A 24,434-nucleotide genomic window follows, 5' to 3' on the forward strand; every position below is an offset into this window, starting at 1 on the left:
GCAGGGGGCTGTTAGTTGGGCTTTTGGAACCCTCTCCACATGCGGTCAGTGGCAGCCCTGTAAACAGAGCAATAAGGCTTACTCTTCCAAGGCAAGCCTCAGGCAGGAGGGAGGGAGAGGGCTGTGGGCAGGGACCGGCATTTAAAAAACAAGCTGTCCACCCACAATAAGTATACACGTCGAGGAACCAGGGCATGGCAGGGGACAAAAGCAAACTCAATTTTACTGGCACTGAAAAACCATCAGAATTAGAATGTGGTAACCAGGAAACTATGTGGAGCTCTATTTTTACATTTGCAGTTTTGTTAGCGTAATGGCTTCCTTATGTGTCTGCCGCGGTGTTGGAACCTAATTGTTAGCCGATGAGTTGGTAAGAGGACATTGACTTTGTGCATCTATGGCAGACTGGCATTAGGACTGCCCAGGTTCGGCAGCTGGAAGACTGGCTGGGCAGCTGGGAGACTGGCTCACCAGCTAGAGCCCAGGTGGGGGGCTGTCACAGACTGCACCCCTCCATGGTCTTGTGCGGGTAGCCTTCACTGACTCCCAGTGGGAGCACTGGCATCTTCCCAGACTCCTAGGGAAGGGGAGCGAGGCTGACAGTGCCACCTGCATGTTGGCACCCGCCAGATGCAATGGAGATCCATCTGTGCTGAGTGTCCACTGAGCTCTTGTGGGTTGCCTTGGCAGAGGTTTAGGACTTGCCTGCTTTGTGCAGGTGCCTCCTACCTTCTGTGCTCTGAGTAAACAGAGAGGAAATGATCAGGTTCCATTTTGCACCTTGCTCTTCCCACCCTGAGCCTACTCAGGGCCTGCCAGGACTGGCTGATTCGATCTATAAAATAGCAGCAAGTGTTTGCCTGGTACTATACACGTCACATCAGGGTAACAGGTGGATGAGATTTTGCCCTGCCTTCAAGGAGTTCATGGTCTGACAGCAGTATTTATCCAGAGAATTTGACAAGGCAGCCAGTCATGCCTTGCTTTCCAGATCTTTCCCATTATGAGGCCACTGGTCTCATTCACATCCTGCCTTGAGGGAGGGAGAATTGGGTACCTTGCAGAGGACCTATCATATCTGAATCCATGGCACTCCCAGGAGCCAGCAGAGACATTCCATAGTTGTTGATTATGTTGTGCCTATATCATTGTGGAGGTGATGGAGAACAGTGCTTTTATTGAAGCTCAGATATCTCCCCTTCCTATTCACATACACACCCTGTTCCGCATCACTTAGTCTGGTACCTGGCTGTTGGCGTTGGGTTGGGAATCCAGAGTCAGCAGCCATTGAGCCCCTGTGCTCTCTGGGAGCCTGCTCTTATGCCACCAGCTGGCAAGGAACCGCCAATCTACTCTGCTCTGTTTGCAGTCTGGTTCTCTCTGGCGTCCAGGCTCACTGCTTGGGAGTCCTTGAAGGGAGCCCAAGGAGATCCAAGAGCTTGCTCAACCTTGGGGCAGTTTTCTTCCTTCCCTTCCCTGCCTGAACCCCTGGTAACTCCACATGAAGCTTTCCCATTTTTCTGTAGCTGAAGAATTTCCCATGATGACTTGCCACTAAGCAAAGTAATAGGGACAGCCTCCCTACATCCAAAAGCCACCTCTGAGCAGCTGTTTCTCCTGCTTATGCCCCGAGGCAAATGCAAGTGCCCAGCCCAGGAGTACATGTGCATGTGCCCCAGCCCTCTTGGCCTGCCTGGTTCTACTGGTGAGAGACCAGTGCTGGATATAGCCTTGGTTGCTATCTGTGCCAGGTCGTGTCCAGAATGCCACTATATCTCCATTTGGGCAGCTGAGGGATGCTGGGGGCTATCGCTGCAATGTGCCCACATATGTGAGGCTGTGTGAAGACTGGGAAGGGCTGCCCTAAGGTTTACACAGATTCCCCAATGACTTGCCCTGTGGCGTGTGTTTGAGTGAGCACTGAGTGTCCAGGGAGCCAGCCACGGCCTGCCCCTGCCTCCTTCTCCAGTCAAGGTTGGTGTCTAGAGAGGGGCAAGGAAGGGGTCGGGGGAACAGGGGAGGTTAGCCTCTTGTTGGCATTATTGTGTTCTTCTCCTCCTTCTTCCCCCTTGTTGAGCTGACTGTATTGTTAAGCTGCAATTAAGTTGGGCTGTGGCTTTGGGAGAAGGACCAAGTCTCCATTTTAAGAACACTTGCACAGCTGGTATGCTCTTAAGCAGGGCAGCTGTGAGGGTTGGTGGCTGCACCCTCTGGGTCCTTCAGTGGGCTGCAGCCCACCATGCTCTTCCGGGAGTTGCAGACTAAACCCAGGTAGCTCAGGACTACTAGTGATCCGGGATGGAAAAGCATAGGTGACCAAGCCTCGGAAGGACCTCACAGGTCACCCATGTTCCCCTTATCTTCCTTGGCTGATGGCATTTGCATGGTGAGCTGGCAGGCCAACTGGGGCCAACATCACTGCCTCCTGACTCACCAAACACCGGACTAACCCAGTGGTACCCATGACCTGCATTTCTCAAACATCAAAAAAGATTTGTTTATTTTTATTGGAAAGACAGATTTGCAGAAAGAATCAGAGACAAGAGAGAAAGATCTTCCATCTTCTGATTTACTCCTCAAATGGCTGCAATAAGCTAAGCTGATCCAAAGCTGAGCCTCGAACCTGGGTCTCGCACTGGGTGCAGAGTCCCAAGGCTTTGGGCCATTATTGGCTGACTTCCCAAGCTACAAGCTGGGAGCTGGATGGGAAGTGAAACAACCAGCACATGAATTGGTACCCATATGAGATGCCAGCACTTGCAGGGGGAGGATTAGCTAATAAAGCCATTACACCAGTGATTATTTATTTGAAAGGCAGAATGGCAGAGAAAGAGAGAGGGGGAACTTCCATCCACCATCCACTGATTCACTTGTTAAATGTCTGTTACAGCTGGGGCTGGGCCAGGTCAAAGCAAGAAACCACAAGCTTCTTCCCAATCTTCCACATGAGTGCAAGGGCTCAAAAACTTGAGCCATCTTCTGTGCTTTCCCAGGGACATTAGCAGGAAGCTGGATCAGAGGTGAAACAGTTGAGATTCAAATCCGTGTCTATATGGGATGCTGGCATTGTGGGAAGCACCTCAACCCCAGTACCACAATGCCAGTCTGTGTTACAGATGAGCAAACCAAGTTCAGAGACATGAGAACGGCCTGTCTGAAGATGCATAGTGTCAGGGACCATGGTGAGTTCTGACCCTGGCTGGTCAGAGGCCAGGTCAGCCTCCTGTTACCCGCTACTTTCCATCCAACGCTGGTGCTCCATGTAGTTGTTGCCACTCTTTCTCTAAACCTCTGCCACATGGTAGGGAAGAGAATGGGGTCAGTGAGTCACAGGCCCCACTGATGTCATCCTCAGCGCAAGCAGGTCCCAGATGTCCCTGGGCTCTCTGTCTTTGCAGAGCTGTGTCATTTCAGGCTGAATTCTCAGTGCCGTACTCCCTGCCCTCTGGGGACTTCTGGGCCAAGATGAGCCTGATGTTGCAACCATCTGTAAAGAGTGGACATGCAAACAGTTGACTAGAAAGCAGAGCAAGATCAGGGGTAGTTGACGTTAGCTGTGTCTTCAGGGCCCCAGGCAGTTCAGCAACGCTGCTAGCAGAGGAGGTCTGGGAGCATGACCTGTGATCCTTCTCAGGCTGCTGGCTGAGCTTGGAATGTGGCTGTCCATTGTCACTGGGAAGCCTCAACTGAGTGGTTCAAGCTCTGTGCCCAGGATGGTCCCAGCAACTGCCTCATAGGGGTCTGTGAGGATGGAATCGTCAACACAGGGAACTGGCTGAGAAGAGAACCCAGGACATAGAACTGTGGAGTCCACATTCAGTGTTGTGATAGTAGGAAGTGCTGTTGTTACTATGTGTAGATTCATTGGTTTATTTGAAAGCTAGAGTGATAGAGAAAGCAAGCAAGAGAGAGTGAGAGAGAGCAAGTGAGTGCTTCTTTCTGCTGGCTTACTCCCCCAAATGGCCTCAACATCTGGCGCTGGATCAGGCCAAAGTTAGGAGCTAGGAACTCCATCTGGGTCTTTCAAGTGGATGCAGGGACCCAGGCACCTGAGTCCCAGTTGGTGCTCGCATATGGGATAAGCTTACCCTGCAGTATCACAACAGCCCCAAAGAAGTGCTGGTATTATCATGACCACTTCACAGGTGAACAAACTGGCACTGAGAGAATAAGCAACTTGTCCAGGGTGGTCCAAGCAAGTATTTTCAGACATTATGACTTCAAGGAGGAGGGGAAGAAACCTCAAGTGGAGGAGGGAGCCCAGGGAGGCTGGGAGAGGCCGCAGAGGCTCAACATGGTAGGGTCCGTGGAGGAGTAAGATTGCCTGTAGTCCCTACTAGAGAGGCCTGAAACAGACACTGGCAAGATCTGGGTTCCATTTCTCTGGAGGAGACTGGGGGAGGGAGGACACTCAGTGACAGTGTTCGGCCAGGGACTTCTCTCCTGATAGTGACAGGGTCCTGTATGAGCCATTCCAGTGGAGAGTCAGGAAATAGCAGGGGCTGAGCAGCCAGGAGCCCCCTTTCTCTGTGGCATCCCTGGGCCAGGTCCTCCTTAGACTGCCCACGTTCAAGCAGGCCTGTGTATGGCTCTACCAGTCTACACACAAGAGTAGACAAGGCCTCATAGCCCTGTTTCCTGCATTGCCCAGCTCTGAGAGGGACTCAGGTCTACCAGCTGAGCTGTCCTCAAGCACTGTGTATTCAGTGCTACTCCAGGAGTGTGGCTGGGGCGGGGGCCCCTCCCTGGGGGGCTTAGGATTCACTCTGGAGCTGTGCAGTGCGCAACCTCTATAGCTGTCCATGGTGCACCTGAAACAGTCCTAGCTGGGACTCAAACTCCCATTCCTCCAAGCAGGAACAGCGCTCTGGCCTCAGGATGCACCCTGGGATTCCAGCCACACCCTTCACTCTGAGTCCCGAAAGGCTGCAGAGTTGAATGGGTGAGGAAAAGAATCAGCCCTTCGCCCAGTACCCATGCGTCCTGGCCTTGGCTCCCTCCTGACTCAGCTCTCCTCTGGGAGCATAAGCTGCCCCACGGCGCCCATTCTGGGCCTCAGGGCCTTGCTATGTCCCTGCCAGGAGAATACTGAGATGGAGACTGCCTGATTAACACCAGAATCCTTCATGATGTTTGTGGAAAGTAGAATTACAAGATGAGTTTAATTTGTCATTACAGAATTTAAGATTCATGCATATGAGGTATCCACAAAACACAAATGTACATGCTAAAAGAGCTCAGATTTCAGATTTTTTTTGCACCAAAATAAATATACCTTTGTAATTCCAATTTCATGAACTTTTTGAAGTTGCCTCCCAGCAGCCTCTAGACCAGTTATGCACTGGGTCTAGAAATCCTAGCCACAGGACATAAGACTGCTGACCACACTTTGTCACTTCACAGCTGCTTCAGAGAAGGCCACTGGCAGCATAGCCATAAGCCCCTGGCTTTGCAGGCCTTTGCCCCCTGCCTGGGCAAAGGTTTGCAAGTCATGCTATCCCTTGGGAACCAAGGTCTCCGAGGGGAGACCAAAGGGGGCTTCATCCTAGGGGTACTGGCTCCAGCACCACTGCCCAGGCAGAAACTGGAACACATAGTCCCATCCCTTTAGTAAGAGGATTAGGGTGTCCTGCTGAGAGGCACCCCACCCTATGAGGCTGCTTGACAGGCTCACAAGAAAGGAGCTATGGGGTGGAGTCGGGTAGGGTGGGGTGTGTAGATGACACAAATACAATAGCCGGAGAGATGAAGTGCCGGAAATTACCCCCAATCACAGCACCAGGAGCCCTTGAACAGCCGGAAGGCATCCAAACCCGCCTTCCTGGGTGTGCTTCTGGAGTGGAGGCTCTGGGCTTCAGAGAAAGCTGAATATTATCAAAGGTCTGGATCAGGAGGGGGGTGGGGTCAGTGCCCCCTCTGGGTGGAAGAACCCTCCCACCCGCAGGTTGGGAAGGAGTGCCAGTGACAGACAACAGAGCCTAGGGGGCTCGGTCCTGTGGGAGCAGAAGTGGATCAGCCCCAGGGACCCCCCACAGATGGGCACAGTGTGTCCCTGCACTCACTGTGCCCTTCTCAAGGGACAGTCCAGGTTTGCTGGCGGGAGGGCAGTTGCCAAGAGGTGGCAGGCTCCCAGTGGCAGCACCAGGCCCTGCGACAGACCAGGTGCTCACCAGGGTCATGAGACTTCACCCGTCATTAACAGGACCACTTTGATTGCTCTGTTACAGTTCAGTGAAATAAGAACCCACAGCGTTCCTAAGTTCAGTGCTTTGCTAGAAAACCCTGAGGAGGCAGGAAGATGCCAGCTGTGAAATGGAGCCCAGCCACCAGGAGGGGTCATTCCTCCCTGCAGTGGGGAGGTGTGTGTGTGTGTGTGTGTGTGTGTGTGTGTGTGTGTGTGTGTGTGTGAAGGCCGGGGTTTTCTTCTCCAGTGCCTCAGCAGTTCAGATTGCAGAGGAGCTTGTGTCCTCCTGACATTCTAGAGTCAAGTCCGGCATTGAGAACCTGATGGATGTTACCGTAGGCCTTCCCACAGCAGTGGACACATGTCCAACATTTATCCATGTCTGAGGGTGGCTTCTGTGGCCATCAGAGTCTGGTCTGGGACACAGACTCCCTTGGTCCCAGTTTTGGGTGAGTAATGACATTGCAGCATTAGCAGATACCCTGGGGTCTCAGCCTATGGTTTCCCTCACTTGGAGGTGTCCTTGGCCCACAGTGGGGCCAGAGGCTCTGTTACAGGCCAATCTATTCTGCCCCAAGGTGGAAGGGACCTTTAAGGTCCCTTTCATCAACGTATGTAGAGACCTTGGCCTGACTCCAGGTGAGCCCATACTCCAGGGCACGTGCTCACACAGGCCATGTGTGTGTGTGTGTGTGTGCGTGTGTCTCCACTCCATGCTTGGGCCCAGCCTACTTGCTTTCATCTGCCTGGAGACCCCTGTTCACGGGCCTGTAGTTGCCAGGGCAACAGATCTGGGCTGGTCTTGGAGTGATGTACCTGGGTAGCTCAGAGCTCATCTGGGGTCCCGGGTGCTGTAGCTACCCCTGCTGTGTGTAGGGGGCTGTTGTCATGGCAACACAAGGACAAGCACATGTGGCAAGCATCTGGGGCTCTTATCTTAGTCCTAACTGCAGGGTGAGCTGATCTTAAATGTGTGCAATCTCTGACTAAGTACCCACCACATAGCATTTCCCTCCCACTCTTCCCTGAACTCTCACATGACCAGCTGTAGTGTGGGGACAGGCGTTGTTTGAAGGCCACCTGAAGAGAACCCTTGGGCCTTTAAGATCAGAGATGCAGGAAACCCCCAGGGTTCCAGGTTTGTTGAGAATGTCAGGTGTGCTGGCAATGACCAAGGTCCCAGGCTGAGCTGGGGACAGGACATTCTGTGGACCACTGGCTCCACCCAAAGGATGCTCCTGTGGTTCTGTGACAGCTCTCAGATGCCTACATCCCAGCCCTGCACACACCTCAGGAACAGCAGGTGTCAGGGCCTGGGAGTGCCTCTAGGGTTGGACCAGAGAGGCAGGGCCCTCCTTTCCTCTTACCACTTGAGCCCTGGTTTTCCCACAGAGATGTGGAGGGTGCCCTGCTTGTTGACATTGCAATGAAGCAAGTCCCCAAGAGCAGCTTCAGGATCAAGTTCTGGGAAGCTGTGAGTCTCCAACAGATTCGAATCCAAGTTCTGATTCCACCAGGGATCTGCTATGTGGGCTCGGGCAGGCCTGTATCTGGGGAGTGGAGACAGTAGATTTCTCATCATAGGGCTTCAGGAAAGAATGCGTGGGATGGGTCTAAGAATGTTCCTGGCAATAGTAAGTGGTTTATCATTATAGCATCCCTGCCTTCACTTCAGCAAGTGCCAGTGAACTCTGACCATCCTACAAGGGGTTGTGCAACTTCACTGGCCGGAAAGGCTATCTCTCTAACATGTAAGCCAGCAGCATGTGACCACATGTCCCCCCCCTGGCCTAAAATAAGGGGGAAAGGAAAAGTTCAGGGCAGTGTGGGATGGGGTGGTCAGAGAAGGCTTCCCGGAAGAGGTGGCCCTGAAAGGGTGATTTGGATTTGAATTCACATAAGGGAGTCACTGAGGAGAAGGAGAGTGTGAAGTAAAGATGCAGGGCTGGGCTAGGTCTGGGGGAACACCAGAGGGCCAGCTCACCAGGCAGGTGAAGGGCGCAGGTGTCACAGGCCACCACTGACCTGTGCAGCCAGGTGCCCAAGGGCAGGGATTGTCTTCCCTGGGAGACCAGCAGGGGGTGGGGAGCTATGGCCTTGGAAGGAGGTTTTGGGAGATCCTGAACCCCCTGTAAGGAAGAGGGAGGAGAAACCCTGGTGGGGGTGGAGAGGACTCCTTGTTGAAGTGTGAGGTAGGACAAGGAGCAGTAGCAAAGCCCCAAGGCCGACTTCCCAGCCCAGAGATCGGAAGCATATCTGTAGCAAACAAGGACCCAGCTTCCAGGGCTGAGTAACACAGCCACAGTTCCTCCTCTGGCTGGAGGAAGGCAGCCCAGAGAGCCCCCTTCCAGCCTTGGGGAGCCATGGCATCTCGGTGGGAGCCCCGGGACTTCAGGCTCCAGTGCTGTTCCTTTGTGTGACCAGAGGCAACTTAGTGTCCTCTCCAAGGCCTCCTCTGACCTCTGCTTTCCTGGCAGGTCCATCCCTGCTCTGTCCCTGTCCTATTGGTGTAGACATTTCCAGCAGCTGTGTCCATACAGCTGGGCGCTCTGAGCAGTGTGTGCCAGAGCTTGGGATTTCTCAGCGTTTCTACCCTCCTGATACTTCCCTGGAGACACTGGCACAGGAGGGTGGCATGAGGCCTGGTGATGCCTGGCTCCATTCTCAGCCTTCGTTTTGCTGAGCTTCACTCTTCCCCGCCGCCCCCTAGTGATGGGAAGACCCCGAGCTTAAGGCAGTCTCCTAGGGCTGGGGACCTGCAGAGCCCGCAGTGTCTCAGCTACCAACCCCCTGGCAAAGCCAAAGAGTTAGGCCCATCAGGAGGCAAGGATCAACCAAGGACTTCCTGGAGGTGGTCTTAGAGGTGTGAGTCAGCCATAGCATCAGTGTCAGCCCGGCGTAGTAGCCTAGTGGCTAAAGTCCTTGCCTTGCACACGCCTGGATCCCATATGAGCTCTGGTTTGTGTCTCAGCTGCTCCACTTCCCATTTAGCTCCTTGTCTGTGGCCTGGGAAAGCAATTGAGGATGGCCCAAAGCCTTGGGATTCTGCACTCACCCTTTTTCTCCTGCAAAAGGCTCAAGTCCCTGTTTGAGCTACAGTGTATGCCAGGGCACCTGCGAGGGCTGTGCTACCCCTTGCCCACTTTCGCCCTCCCCACCACGTCCCATCTTTTCAGAGGTACAGCAGAATGCCCCCCACCTCTAAGCAGAATAAAGATTTGGGGGCAGGAAACAGCCTCAGCCTTGAATGCCAAGGTCATTTCCCTGAAGAGCCAAGGAGAGGGTTGGCTGGGTTCTCACTGGCCCCTGCTACAGGGAAAGATGCCGCTGGATCCCCATCCCAGAAGCCTGGCTTCCCTTCCACACACCAGCTGCACTGTCTCTTGTCACAGGGCATGGAGAGGTCACTGCCGTTTACAACCCCCCACACATCTGTTCTGAGTCACGCGTTCATTCATGTAATCAGTCGTCATTCACCAGATATTTCTGAACTCCCACTACGTGCACAAAGCTGTGACACACCAGCCGGTGAGCGGATTATAAGCGGCAAGCAGCTTCCTCTCTTTCTTGCCTATGCACATCTGACCGGTCAGCAGATTCTGCCAGCTTCCAAATGTGCTAGAATTTGACCACTTCTTAGCACCACTGCAGTGACCACCCACCTGCAGGGCACTGCCACGTCTTCTGGGGTTCTTGCAGCCACCTCTGCCCATGCACCCTCTGCACAGCAGCTAGGGGAGGCCATGTCATGTGTGTCTGTTACAAACCTGTCATCTCATGGGAAGTAAAAGGCTGAGTCTCTGGGCCCAATGCAATAGCCTAGTGGCTAAAGTCCTTGCCTTGCACATGCCTGGATCCCAAATGGGCTCCTGTTCATGTCTCAGCTGCTCCACTTCCCATTTAGCTCCCTGCCTGTGGCCTGGGAAAGCAGTTGAGGATGGCCCAAAGCCTTGGGATCCTGCACCCCCATGGGTGCCTGGAAGAAGCTCCTGGCTCTGGCTTCGGAACGGCTCAACTTCAGCCACTGCGGCTGTTTGGGGAGTGAACCATGGATGGAGGAATCTTTGTCTTTCCTCCTCTCTGTATATCTGCCCTTCCAATAAAAATAAAATATATCTTAAAAAACAAAACAACAACAAAAAGAGTCCCTGCAGGAACCTAAAAGGCCCTGCATCCACTGGCCTTCTGCCACTATCCTAACCTCTTCCCCTACCAGCGTCCCTTCCCTTCCTTTCTTAGTGTCCTTCAGATGCACTGAGCACACTGCCCATCTGGCCCCTCTGCCCTGAAATCTCTGCTCCCAGATCCCCATGTGGATCGCTCCCTCTTCTCCTAAGCCCTTTACTTAAACCTCACTTACTCAATGGAGCCTTCTTAGGTACCCCTACCCTGGGCATCCCACAGTCCCCTTGCAGGCACCTTTGAGCAGCTGACATTCCTAGGGCAGTGTCCATCCTTCCCACTAAAATGGAAGCTTCTCCAGGACCAAAAGTCTTGACTGTTTTGCTCTCTCCTGCATCCTCAGTAGGGCAGGTGTGCTGGGGAGATGTTCCAAATGAGCTTGAGTTCCCACTGCTCCAGCAGCCTCCAGCCTGGCCTTTGTGCGTGTGGGCTGCTTGGGAAGTTGCTGCTGAGGGTGGGATGGCCAGGTAGAGCAAAGGGCAGGGCAGGGTGGGGGTGGGGCTATCTACAAGGCAAGGATGTGTGCTGGCATCTGCTAGGGAGGTATGGAAGAGACCTCATCATAGGGGTCTAAGCGGGGACGCTTAAATAAGAAAGTGTGGCATGCAGCTGGGCAGGTGATTGCCCCAGGCCTGCCCAAGAGAAGGTGGGCTAGACTTGCAGAATAAGGAGCTGGACTGTGGGCACAGAAATCAAGAATACCTGATCCATCCCCTGCCCTGCCTTAGCCCCAGAGGGAACAGGTGTAGATTCACTGACCACCCTCCTTCTTCTAAGGTCACCCTCCAAGGTCATCAGGGTAGAGGCTGCCAAGCCCTCCTTCCCACCCTCCCTTCTCTTCCACTGCCCCACCCAGCTCTCCTAATCCAGCCTGCGAGCATCCTGGGTTCCATCCGGCTCCCATCCCAGGAGTGTGAGAGTACCAGCCTTTCCTTGGCTGCATGCTTGTGTCTTTATCCCTCAAATTGCCTTAAGTTATCTGTTAACAGCTGTGGTCAAATCATTAATCCTTTCCACCCCAGAAGCTGCCAGGCAGAGGGAAGGCTGAGGTGCTGAGCTGGTCTATAGGAAGCTGGCAATCAGGGACCTCCCTGATTCCAAGCCAGCTTCTTTCCCCACCTCCTCTTTGGGGGCAGGATCTAGCCTCCTTATGCAGTTTCCCCACTCAGCCGCCAGTGGCGCCTGCTGCCTGGCCAGGCTTGCCCCTTGTGGCATGGTCTCTGCCCATCATGGATGCTGGCTGTTTCTAGCGGACAGTGTGCAGCCTGCTGTGCTTCCAGCTGGCGACAGGGAAAGTGACTCCGGCTGGGTTTGGGCAGGTCCTTCTCTTTTTAGGAATCACTCTGAGAAATGGCTTTATCGACTGATGCTGGAATGGCTGTTGCCACGGCAGCAGAGCACTCCCACTGCAGTGGAGGATGGTGGGAAATTCAGGGGATGTGAAAAGAATCCGAAAAGAGCCAAATAGAGGTGGCAGTAGGGAGTGTCAGAAAGTTCTGGGATACCAGGGTAACTATATAAAGGGATTACCACTTGGCCATGGCAAGACCCTCAAAAGCCAGGGTGGGAAATTTGGAATTGGGCCATTTGGATATCTGAAATAGCATACACAGGCCAATGCTGTTTATCAGCTTAGAAATGGGCCCCACCTTGGCAGGGCCAGACCCAGTGATTTGGAGGGCCTCCTGTGTTCCCCACCTCTGTTGTCAAGAGTGACCGTGGGAGGCCAGCAGTTCCTGGGACGGGTGAGGATGACTGGCACTCCAGGAACTCAGCACTGAAGTTACCCATAGGGTGCTCATGGAGAGTGTTTTCTGTCTCATTAATTGGTAGGTGGCTTGTCACACTGGACGGAGCTCAGGGTGCTAGGTCCAGATAGCAGTGACCAAGCCATCCTCTCCTCTCTGTTTAAAAGTTGCAGAATTTCAGGGGCTATTTACTGAAGGAATGGAAAGGACTTGGGATTTGCGGAATATGATATCCTGTGAGAGGGAGTACAGAGGAACAAGGAGGATTATAGGGGGTGATAAGGGCCAACTGAAATCGAGGATAAGGTCCTGGGACATCTTGTGACAACAAACTGTGTTGGATGGAGCACCAAATGAGCAGTGTCTTGTAGCACCTGCGAAACACTGAATGGCGCTAGCTCCAGATGTGGGTTTTTGGGAGGAGGAGCTGAACTAAAGCAGGGGAAGGGACAGGAAGCTTTGCCAGCAGCCTGTCCTCATGGTGCCGTGGGTCACAGGACACTGTATGTTTTTCCAGCCAGGATAGCAGTCACTGATTTGTCTTTGTGAAGGCCAGATTTATTTTCAGGAAGTGAATGTACAGAACCAAGCAGGAACTGTGATAGCCTGGTATCAGGCAGGTCTTATGTTGCTGATTTTAGGAAAGGTTGAGGCTCCCATGCAGTTGAACCAGGGTGTCTTGCGTAGATTAGAAAAGGACCCATGAGAAAGGGTGAGGGTTCTAGGAGTGCTGCCTTGTGCCTTCATCACAGTGGGTGGCGAGAAGACAGGTGTGGAGGGTGGGGCTGCGTCCCTTGCCTGAGTTATGATGGTGTCTGGGCAGAAGCAGGGATCCCTCCTCTGTGCAAGAGTCCCACCAGCGGCCTCTGTGTTGGGTGCTCTTCATCCTAGCCAAGCTCTGGCTGCCATCCCTTGAGCTAGTTCCAGTCTACAAGCACAAGCCTTAGTTGCGCCCTGGTTTTGCTATGTGTTGGACACCTGCCTCCTGGGCCTGTATGGTGAATCCTTGCACTGGCTGTCCTCTTGTCATCTCTGGTGTTAGAACACACACACACCTGTGATGAATGTGTCACTGTTTGTGGTGTTGCTTTGCAGTTACTAGGTGACTTGCATCGTTTGTCCATATTCTTTGCCAACGAGTTCCTTGGAGGTAGCATCTCCATGTTTCCTCGTGTCCAGAGTTCTAGCCAGCATGCACCCTTCTTAGCACTACCCCTCTAGTTGTAAAACTGTCCTCAGGCCTGTGGTGGGAGAGTCACAGCAAAACCCTTTCACTCCTGGTGGGCCATGGTGCTGGGAGAGTGGTTGACACCTCAGACTCAGACCCTGGATTCTCTGGGTTCAGGGTGAAGGAGGGGAGGGAGTTAGAGAGATGGAGGCTCGGGGTTGGTGTGGGGTCAGGGGATAAGGCACAGGTTAGCACATTCTGACAGAGGGCTTTATGTGTGTGGCAGGCTTGGCTTTTGGAGAATTCCCTTCCCCTCTCTCTTGAGGGCCCTTTGCTTAGGCACACCTGGCCTGACCGTGGCAATGGCGTGCAGCCCTCTGCTGAGGGACAGCCGTGGGCCAATGACCGCCTCCCGCAGCACTCCCCACCTCCACCTCCCTGGACCCCAGGCCATAGAAGCAGAATTTGGGGACCTTGTGTTTAAATTGTTCTGAAGGCCTGCTTTAGTTCTGGCAGGCAGGGTTCAGTGCTAAGTCTCTGGCGTCCCTAGGGTGGACCCTGAGGCCCATGACCTCTGACTGTGGCTCTGTCACCTCACTGAGGGAGGCAGAGGCAGAAGCTCCTGCAATGACTTTGACAAGGTCACCCTGGTGGTGGGACCAGGAGTTCTGTCTCCTGATCCCAAGCAAGGGCCTTCACTTCAGTGTCCTCAGTCCCAGACCCAGCCATCTCTGCCCCCTCCTCTCTCTAAACCTTCCTAGTAGCCCCACCCTGCATCCCCTGCCTCCTGTCTGAGGAGGGCCACCTGGTGCCGCAGAAATTGAAGTAATGGAGTGTAGAAGTTTCCTGGGGGAAAACCCCATGATGGTTTGGGGTGGGGGGGGTGGAAATATAGCAACCTGGATATCCTCCCCCATCTCCTTTCTAATCTCTCCCAGGCCCCCCGGGCCCACCATCCCTCCTACATCCGGGACCGCCCTCTCTCAGTCCCTTTTACCTGTACCGGTCTCCTTTCTCTGAGACCATCTGGGGCCACCAGTGCCCTCTGCGAACCTGCCCCATCTGCTGGACAGCTTGGAGAAGACGACGGGTTGGACCCCTTTTCTGCCCCTGCCTCCCCACCATCCGCCCCAGGAGCTGGTCTCGCAGATACCTCCCCCTCCCGAGCCAGAAATAGATGCAGCTTTCTCTCCCCCACCTCCCAGCGTTCGCGCACACTCCTCCCCGCCTCTCGTTCGCTCCCGCCTTCCCCCTCCCCGCCTGCCTCGGCTCGGAGCTGCAGCCTGCAGCCTCCGCCCGAGCTGGCAGCCAGGGCGCTGCCCACTCCGCGGGCTGAAGTGCTGGCGGGGGCCGGGATCCGGGAGCCCTGCATCTTCGGGTTTCCACGGGGCTATAGGGCTTGCGAGCAGCCTTTGACTGATTGCTACATTTTAATTTGTATTTTCCCCGCCCCGCCCCTTTTCCTCCGACCCCGCCCCATTACTCTGCCACTTCCTCGCTCTTTCCTTTTTCCCCGGCTTCCTTCTTCCCGTCTCTTTCCCTTGCCTCTTCGCCTCGCCTCCCCCCTCCTCCCGGGCTCTTTCTCTCTGCTGCTCACCCCTTCTTCCCCGGTTTCTTCCGTCCTTTCTCTCCCCCGCCATCCCCCATCCCACCCCGCCCCGCGCTCCCGCCCCCTCCCCCGGTGCCTGCAGACGCGAGGATCGTCCATGCGCTCCTCGCGGGCAGAATGCTGGGCAGCGGCGTCAAGAGCGCGCAGCCCGAGGTGGAGCTGAGCAGCGGCAGCGGCGGCGACGAGGGTGCGGACGAGGCGCGGGGCGCTGGCAGGAAGGCGGCCACGGGAGACGGCAGAGGCATGCTGCCCAAGCGCGCCAAGGCGCCCGGAGGCGGCGGCGGCATGGCCAAGGCGAGCGCGGCCGAGCTGAAGGTCTTCAAGTCCGGCAGTGTGGACAGCCGTGTCCCCGGCGGGCCGCCGGCCTCCAACCTGCGAAAGCAGAAGTCGCTCACCAACCTCTCCTTCCTCACCGACTCCGAGAAGAAGCTGCAGCTCTGTGAACCTGAATGGAGCGACGACATGGCCAAGGCACCCAAGGGCTTGGGCAAGCTGGGCTCCAAGGGCCGCGACGGCCCGCTGATGTCCAAGACGCTGTCCAAGTCAGAACACTCGCTCTTCCAGGCCAAGGGCACCCCAGCGGGCGGCACCAAGACCCCGTTGGCTCCTCTGGCGCCCAGCCTGGGAAAGCCAAGCCGGATTCCTCGTGGACCCTATGCCGAGGTCAAGCCGCTCAGCAAGGCGCCGGAGGCGGCTGTGAGCGATGATGGAAAGTCGGACGACGAGCTGCTGTCCAGCAAGGCCAAGGCGCAGAAGAGCTCCGGATCCGTGCCCTCTGCCAAGGGCCAGGAGGAGCGTGCCTTCCTCAAGGTGGACCCCGAGCTCGTGGTGACGGTGCTGGGCGACCTGGAGCAGTTGCTCTTCAGCCAGATGCTGGGTGAGTCCTGCCACCCCGCCCCGCCCTGCCCCTTGCTTTTTCTTGGGCTGGCTGCCGACGGGAGAAGGTGCAGGGAAGCTCTGCCCGCCCTCTGCGTGAGGCCCTGCAGAACGCGGGTCGGGGTCGTTGCGGCCAGGTTTGTAGAGCTGACCCCTCCACAGGCGTCTGCCTGGCCTAACTGCATCCCAGAGAGGTTGCCCTGGCTGGCGCCAAGGCTCTACCCTAGGCTCCTGGAAGGCAGCAGGTCCTCAGACAGAGTCCGCAAGTCTCCAAATTTTAATTTTAGCCCAGAATGCTAATGTGGTCAGATGTAGATATGGGCCACTGGAGCCCTCCGTGCTAGTGTGCTCCGCGCTTGCATGGGAGCGGCCGGCACCGCCAGGGTAGTGTCCGCTGAGAGCCAGAACGGAGAGAACAGATGTGAGCAGAGCAGATGTGCGGCTGGCGGGCCCTGCAGCAGCGCTGAGGCCCCACTTCCTCTGCGGATCCCGGGGGGCAGCGCTAGGCGGATTTCCCGGGTGTGGGGGTTCTGGCGGAGGAGCCGCGTCTGGGGCCCGAGGCGGGCGGGCGGCCAGTCGCGCGCATCTGGATGCATGTCCTCCTCCACCTCAGCACCTTACCCCCCTCTTCCCCTAGGATTTTTAGGGCGTGTGGCGAGGTCCATGCCAGGAAACCTTTGCCCCTGGGCTGTTGGAAGTGAGCAGGCGGGAAGGGAGGGACAAAGCTTGCTGGGGTGGAGGAAGCGCCGAGAGAGCCGCTCCATTGTTCTCCAGGCCTGACGGGTGCGTGCAGTAAGCCGGGAGCGGGCTGACTTTCCGCAGAAAGCCTCAGCGCCGGAGAGGCCTGGAACCAAAATGTACCCCCCTCACCCCCCAGCCGCTGGGCTGAGCTGGGCCGCGGCAGCTCGGTAGTGAGCCCACGGCTGCATGGACTTGTTGCGGCGGCTAGGCTGGCCTGGGCAGGGCTATACTGTCCTCTGGCGACGGCGCCCTGGGACCCTAGCCTTGCCGGTACCCGGCAGGCTGGGGAGGGGCGTGTCGGTCCGCGTGTGAAGGGGCGGGGCGGAGCGGGACTGCGGGCTCCAGCACCCGGGCGGGTGGGCACAGCCGTGAGAGCTGGCCCTGACGCTCTGGAAAGGCAAAACTGAATGGAAGAGGTTGGCGCGGCCTGCTGCAGCCTTTCCAGGGTGGGCGGGAACGAGGGCCCCCTGAGCCAGAGGCAGAAGTCAGACCTCTGCGACCAGACTGGAGCAGCGTGTAAGAACAGCAGTCGGGGAGCCTGGCGCCCCGCTTATCCTGCAGCCTGAGAGCTGAAGCCCAGTAGGGCGAGTGGGGGTGGGGCAGTGAGCACTGAGACTGGCCTGGGGCCGCCCCACTCCTAGATACCCGCTGCTGGGCTTCAGGCTAATGGGGTGAGACAGGCAGCAAGGGGGTGGGGGGAGGGCAGGGAATAAATTATGCCAGACACGAAGGAAGACTGTAGCGGAAAGGAGATGAAAGGGACTGGGGAGGTGGTGGTAGATTTGGGACCAGGGACCAGGCTTAGGGCAGAAGGGGAATGGGGAGGACAGGAGTGGGTCTTTAAGAACAGGGCTGCACCTCTTTGGGGGTGATACAGCTGCCCCTGGCCTGGGGGCCCCCAGGAGGTGCTGCACAAGAGGTGTCCTGTGGTGAGTACCACAGAAACCCTGACCAGTAGGGAGCTGGCTGGGAAGGGCCAGGGAAAAGGCAGAGTGCTGGTCCTGTTACCTGCCCAGCAGTAGTCACTGGCAGAGCACACTTGGACCAGTGCCACTCCGCACCGGTGGAAGGAGGTGGTGCCTTCTCTTTCCAGGCTTGGGGGTTTGGGTTCCTGCCACCCTTGTGGGAGATTTGGGTTGAGTTCCTGGCTCTGGCTTCAGCCTGGCCTGGCCCTGGCTTTTGCAGACATCTGGGGAGTGAACCTGCGCTTGGGAGTGTTCTCTTTCTCTCATAAAAACAGAAAGGTTACCAAGGGCCTGAAGTCCTCTGTTAGTTGATGACAGAAGTCACAGCTTTTCCAAGGAGACCTGATGGGGAAGGCCAAGTCAGCAGGTGAAGGGCCTGACCGATGTGTCTGCTGGACACAGGCTGGCAGAGCTGTCCCCTTGTCCCCTCCAAAGGGCTGGGATTGCTCGCTGGTGGAAGAGGGTGGACAGCCTGCTAGACGTGCTGAGCTGTCTGCAGCAGAGAGGACCCCAAGGCAGGAGGTGGGAAGGAGATAGGGCCAGGCCTTGGGAGGGCAGTGCTTTGCATCCAGGTGGTTTCAGGGGAGCTGGTCATCTCCCAGCAAGAGGTGAAGGTGGAGGCTGAGGAGGTTAGGGGTCTGGACAGGCCCTCAGGAGACAGCAATGTGGTGGCGGGGAGAGGGTGGCTAGTTTGCTGTCACAGCATGGGAGCTAAAGATACTGGGCATTTGTCCCTGTCTGTGGGCTTACTGTGGGCCTACACATACTCCTTAATACCGTTTCAGGCCAGGGGAGCTGCCAAGACCTACATTCCAAGGTTTTGGGGGTGGGGAGCCCAGACCCAAACAGGAACCTGCCTGCAAAGGAGAGGGAAGAGGGGAAGACCTGTCACCCTCTTCTCGGAAAGCAGCTGGGGGCCAGATGGGCTGGCCAGGCTCCCTGTCCCTTCCCTAACCTTGAGTAATGAGGGCCCCACAGGGGAGCTTTAGAAACCTAGAAGACTGGGATAGGATGCAGGGAACAGGCCAGTCGCAGGAAGCCCTGGGGGAGTCCCCATCAGAGGGAGGCTATGAGGGCAGTGCTGAGCCTGCAACAGGCAGGTGTGGCCTGCAGGCTGCATCTTTATGAACTGCCCTGTGGCTCTTTTCCTCTTTATGAATGGAGGAGGCCCTGGCCGCAGCTTGTTCTTACCCTGCAGGGATGGGGAGGGGGAGTGAGTACTTATTAAGGCAATTAAACCTTGGAAATATCCCAGGTGACCGGAGACAGCAATGAGAAGCCACATCCCAGACTACACACACTCTTCCACCTCATTGACCCTGAGCTTGGGGATGGCACTTGAAGTGGGTCTGCTGACCCCTCCAACTCACCCAGGATGGTCAGATTGTTCCTTGAGGTCAGGGTGAGGAAGAACCCAGGAGCTGGAGTCCTTAGCCCCGCCTCCTTTAGGTATCTGGACCCACGTGAGCAGTTGCCATGACGACTGCAGCACTGGCAGCACAGAAAGGAGGAGGGCAAGCGGGAAGCTGCTGTGGGAGGGGCTGCAGAGCAGGTGCTCTGGGAGGATGCGGGCTAGGGCACAAGGAGATGGCACCACTGCTGCCTTTTTATCCACGGGTGGGAGAGGAGATGAGTGCCTTGTGTAAGCTCACCCAGCACCAGTGTCTGGACTGCAGATCCAGGGCGTCCCCTGGCCTTCCAGGCGTTCCCCAAGACCTAGCAGGGGAGTGAGGACAGAGACCACTTCTGCCCTTCCCTTACGGTTGGGAGGCTCCTGGGCTTCTTCACGTCAGTGCCCAGCACACTGTTGGAATGTTTTCTTCCAAGGCTTGATGTGGTCCTGGCCAGGTCCTACTCCCCTCCTTGGGACCTCACCCCTGAGATGGCTGTGGACCAGGCTATGCTGCTGAGAGGAAGGCAGGGGCGGATGGTTCCTGGGGCAGGACCATAGCAGCCCCGAAGAGTCTGGGGTTCCCCAAAGCATGCACTGGCTTAGGGAGGTGACTTCTACCATCACTGGTGGCCCCTGATGCAGGCCGGAACAGGATGCTGAGGGTCTCCTGGCACTTCCCATTTGTTCCTACTCTCCACATCCCTCCCTGCCCAGGCTGCTTCTGCCCTTACAATCCTTTACCACCCTTCGACCTGCCCTTGACCTTCATCCTGCCTTTCTGTGCACACATGCTCCTCGCAGCCCTGACCCTGGGGGCTAAAGTGCAGGTTGCTGTGTGGAGCACAAGGAGAATTGGTCCTGTGGCGAATGGGTGAGCCGAGCTTGTAGCCCAACAGTCTGTTGCCGAGCCACCTCTGCAGTGTCCCCAGTCCAACCTGGGGGGTGGGGCAGAGGTTCTGTTTTCTGCCGAGTGCACCACCTCCTGCAGCCTTCCCAGGTCTCACACAGCCTTGGAATGGCTACACAGCCTTGTGTAGTTGAGCCACCCCTCCCACCCCCATAAAGCTGCAGTAAATCACTCTGCAGTGTCCCAGCTGGGTGGCTGTTGTGTTTACACACTCCTGGTAGCAGAGGGCTCACTACCTGAAATTTCTTGGAAAGCTCTTACTATTGGAAAGATTTTATTTTTCCTGTTGAGCCAAGACTCTTTGTGCCGGGGAGTGGCGCCTGTCAGTGCAGGTTTGCCATCTGGATCTGTATGGATCTGGCTGGCCTGCTTTTCACTCGATTTCAACTGCTCTCTGTACCCAGTCCTGCTATCTTTCCCTCCTTGCCACCTCCTTTTATTTTTTTCCTTCTTATCTTCTGGAATATGACCTAATGGGAGGAGGCTCAGGGTGGGGATAAAATTCTGACCTATTTAGCCTGATCCCTCCTGCCTCCTGGAGTGACTCCCTGCAGGGGGTTCTCCAGCACCTGGCTGTGTTTTCTCCTGGCTGCAGCCTCCTGTCTCTCGTGGAAGCCTAGCGCTAGCCAGCATGCAGGGGGAAATGGACACCACATGGTTCTCATTTGCGCTGGCTGACCTCCCCCACACACACCCTGTTTGGATTACTGCGATGCGTTTGATGTCCCCAGGGCCTCAGCCATGTGTCTTTCTCACACGCACAGGAAGGGCCGGTCCTTGAGGCAGGCACCACCTCCCACATTTCCCCCCACACCTCCCTCTGCTCTGGAAAACACAAAAACACTCCTGTCTGGCCAGCAGAGACTGGGGGGCAGAAATAAACCCCAGGGACTATTTTCATCTCTGGAGGAAGAGCTGTGTCAAGGATGTCCCTGGCCTGTTGTCCAGGTGGGGCACAGCAGTGTGCATCTATGTTGAGTAGGGTGAGCCAGGGACTTTCATCATTTTAGAGTTTTATTTGAAAGGCTGAGTTACACAGATAGAGGAGAGAGAATTTTCCATCCACTGATTTGCTCTCTCTCTTCTGAGATTTATTTATTCATTTATTGGAATGTCACATATACAGAGAGGAAGATCTTCGGTCTGCTGATTCATTCCTAAACTGGCCTCAGTGACTGGAGTTGACCCCATCCGAAGCCAGGAGCCTCTTCCAGGTCTTCCACGCGGTGGGCACAGGGTCCTAAGGCCCTGAGTCATCCTCAACTGCTTTCCCAGGCTACAGATAGGGAGCTGGATTGGAAGCAGGGCTGCCGAACATGAACTGGTGGCCATGTGGGATCCTGGCACTTGCAAGGAAAGGACTTCAGCTACTAAGCTACTGCTACTCTCCAAATAGCTGCAAAGGCCCAGCTGTTTGGCCAGGAGCCCCAAGCTTTTTCCAGGTCTCCTGTATGGATGCAGAGACCCAAGCACTTGTGCCTTCCTCTGATGCTTTTTCAAGGTGCTTTAGCAGGAAGCTGGATTACAAGTGGAGCAGCCAGGACTCCAGTGAACACCCATAGGGGATGCTGGTGTCGTAGGTGGAAACATAGCCTGTGAGGCTATACTGTAGGCCTTATTTTCATCTCTGCCCCGCCACCCCCATTTGAAAGGCAGGTTTTAGAGCGAGAAGGAGAGATAAAGAGAAGTCTTCCATCCATTGGTCCATTCCGAAAATGGCTACAAAGGCCAGAGCTGAACTGATCTGAAACCAGGAGCCAATTTCTGGATCTCCCTCATGGATGCAGGTTCCTAAGGACTTGGGCCATCCTCTGCTGCTTTCCCAGGCCCTAAGCAGGGAACTGGATGCAAACTGGTGCCCATGTGCTCATCCATAGGGTGGAAAATTGGCCTGCTCTGCCACCACACAGGCCCCAGGGCTTTTGTCTTGTATCAGTGCCATTGTTCCTTCTGGCATGGGTGATGCAGTTGGCAGAGATGGGAAGTTCCCACTGTTGGGGGAGATTGAGGCCCTAACGTGAATCCCGGGGGCCTGAAGCCCATGCTAATGCTGAAGTGGGGATGGGCAGGCACGGACCATAGCCTGTCCGTGGTTTCAGGTTCACCTTGCCAGAACTTGGGCCCTAGCAAGCTCCAGGCTGTTGCACAGCTTGTGTGTGACACACAACCTTCTCCAGCTGGGCTCCAACCAGACCTCAGCAAGGCAGCCAGTACTCTAGCCCTCGTGGAATCTATTCTAGGCATCTCAGTGATATGCTTTGGGTCATGGCAGTGGATGGTTGCTCCCATAAACTCTCTTGGTTGCAGCCATGGCTCTGGCTTCTTGGGATGCTGTGAGTGAGGACAAGGGCACCAGAGCCAAGGCAGACTGGCTGTGCTGCACAGGGACCCAGAATTGGTCCCCTTGCAGTCCTAGTCTTGGAGCATCTCCACTTGGGTGATATCTGAGTTACAAAGTTGTACATCATCAATTCCTGGTGCTTTCACAGAAGGTCAGACTTATAAACTGTGATCTTGGCCTGAGTAAAAAGATGATGAATGCTGACAACAAGACAGATGGAAGTGATGCCAAGTCTTGGATTAATGGGGCTCATGACCCATAACATAGATTCCCAGAGGGTGATGAGGTTGGTGGCAGGGTGTGTGTGACACAGGTATACATTCGCGTGGGTCACTGCCCACACACACTTGAATATTCATCAGCCTCTTGCACACAGACATGTACCAAAGGTGCATTTGTATGTGTGTGTGTGCACGTGCGCGCAAAAGTCGGGCAGGTTTAGAAACCTAATGTATGACCACTGACCCAAATGACATGCCACGTTTGCCAGTCACCCAGCATACAAGAAGCATTCCTCATGCCATGTGCAGAAGTCATGGCTCAGCATAGTTCTATAATCCTAGTCACAAATGGGGAAGTGAGGAACTGAAATACAGATGGGTCACTGAAAGCCAGTAACCCCAAAGGACAGCAAAGCCAGGGTTTGCACTTGACCCTCTGGTGCACCACTTTTAGGAGTCTCAAGATGCCCCAGACCCCGACTTGAGTTCTGTATCATTCGGGAGCAGCTGGGTAGGTAGGCAGAGTGGACAACGTTGTGTTCCTCAGAGGGACACCGTGAGCACCAGACCTGCTAGTTTCTGACCAGCTCATGAGACATATAAGAAAAATTCCAGTTCATCCTGGGCTAAATGGGTGAAATGGCACAAGGGAGTGCCACTGCCACCACACAGGGTGGGACTATCTGAAGCTGAAAGTGGTTGCTCCCTAAAAGTGAGGTGGCTTCAGAGAATGGAGGGCTGGAAAAGGGGAAAAAAAAAGATTAAATGTGGGGCTCAAGGGCACAGTGGGAAGAGCTTGGGTCCAGGCTGGGAGAGGCTTTGAAGGGAGATAGGAGCTTTGGCACATGGGTTGGAGTGATACATGACTGGGGGCTACAATGCCCCTGGCAGACATTAGAGTAGGGAAGTACAACCAGGGTTTGCCTCCCCGAGGGGTCCCCAACAGAGGGAGTTCTATTTCTGCAGGTACTAGGAAAGATTGCTTACCACCACCTTCTAGCAGCTCAGGGCTGATCCAGTGGCATCTGCACTGGAAGGACCCAGTGAGAGGATGCCTGCATGCCCAGGGCTCTGCCATGGGCCCCACTGCCCAAGGATGCCTTGTGACCCTCTGCCCGAGGTGCAAGTGATCTGCTCTGCTCAAGTGTTGGGACTCTTGGGAGTGCCCCATCACAGCCAGACTGTGACCCATTGCGCCTCACAGAACCAACACAGCAAGCCACTTTGGGACTGGACTGTGGAGTTCTCCAGAATACTCCGCCAGCATCCATGGGTCAGCATCATTAGGGTGGGGTTCAGCCTCCCTGAAGGGGCTGGAAGTTGAGCAGCTATTTTAAAAAATCAGAATGTAAAGGAGCGAGGTGTCCAGTCATCCAGCCATTTCAGTGAAGTTGAGCAGTGGAAGAGGACTTGCTGACTTGGAGCCCTTAGAGCAGCTGATCCTTGGGAACAAAGGAAGCAGGCTGGCTTGGGGGAGGAGGGGCCACAGCGGGAGCAGGTGCCCCTTACCTTATACCCTTACCTTCCTCTAGTCCTTTGGGATGCCACCAAGTGCTCCCAGTTGTACCCTGGGTGTGGCTGTAGGATTCTGCCTTTACAGGGCTTGGTTTTGCCATTTGCCTGGGTATCCCCTGAGGGCAGACACAGGATGCGGGGCCTTGAGTGTGACCCTGGTCCTAGGCACTGAGCAGGAAAGTCAGCAGGGAGGTTGGCAGCCAATGCTGTCACTGCTCCCACTGTGTGGTTGGGTGGGTGGCTGCAGCCACCTGGCCATCCCCAGCTGCAGAGGTGGCTTCTATGCCTGTACTCCCTTACCCACTGCCCACTGTGGGGTTTACTCCTAGCTTGATGTGCAGCACACAAAGGCTGCTGTTGCTTCTGCCACCACCGCGAGGGACCTGCCAGGCTTCCAGGGATGCCTGTCTTTTCTGCATCCCAGGCCTTTTGGAGGTTATTCAGCAAACCTGAGAACCTGCCTGCGGGGTATGGGCTCCTGGATGGAGGTACTCAATTCCCATGGAGGCAGTGTACTTTGCAAGCCAGCAGGACCCTTTATCCCATGGGCCTTTGGGGGACCATTGAACACTTCCAGTCTTGTC

The 24,434-nt window shown here is 55.6% G+C and overlaps 1 protein-coding gene across 1 annotated transcript in view; it reads left to right on the forward strand.

The window, feature by feature from the left end:
• The window catches only part of NAV1 (neuron navigator 1), a 213,658-nt gene that overhangs the window by 61,130 nt on the left and 128,094 nt on the right, over positions 1–24,434 (forward strand). The window contains exon 4 of the mRNA XM_040985431.1: positions 14,974–15,768. Within this exon, the coding sequence (XP_040841365.1) occupies positions 14,974–15,768 (795 nt within the window). The remainder of the gene's footprint in view (positions 1–14,973; positions 15,769–24,434) is intronic.

Source organism: Ochotona curzoniae, unplaced genomic scaffold (genome assembly GCF_017591425.1).
Source record: "Ochotona curzoniae isolate NIBS_2020 unplaced genomic scaffold, NIBS_Ocur_1.0 contig_430, whole genome shotgun sequence".
In the NCBI taxonomy this organism is placed as follows: Eukaryota; Metazoa; Chordata; class Mammalia; order Lagomorpha; family Ochotonidae; genus Ochotona; species Ochotona curzoniae.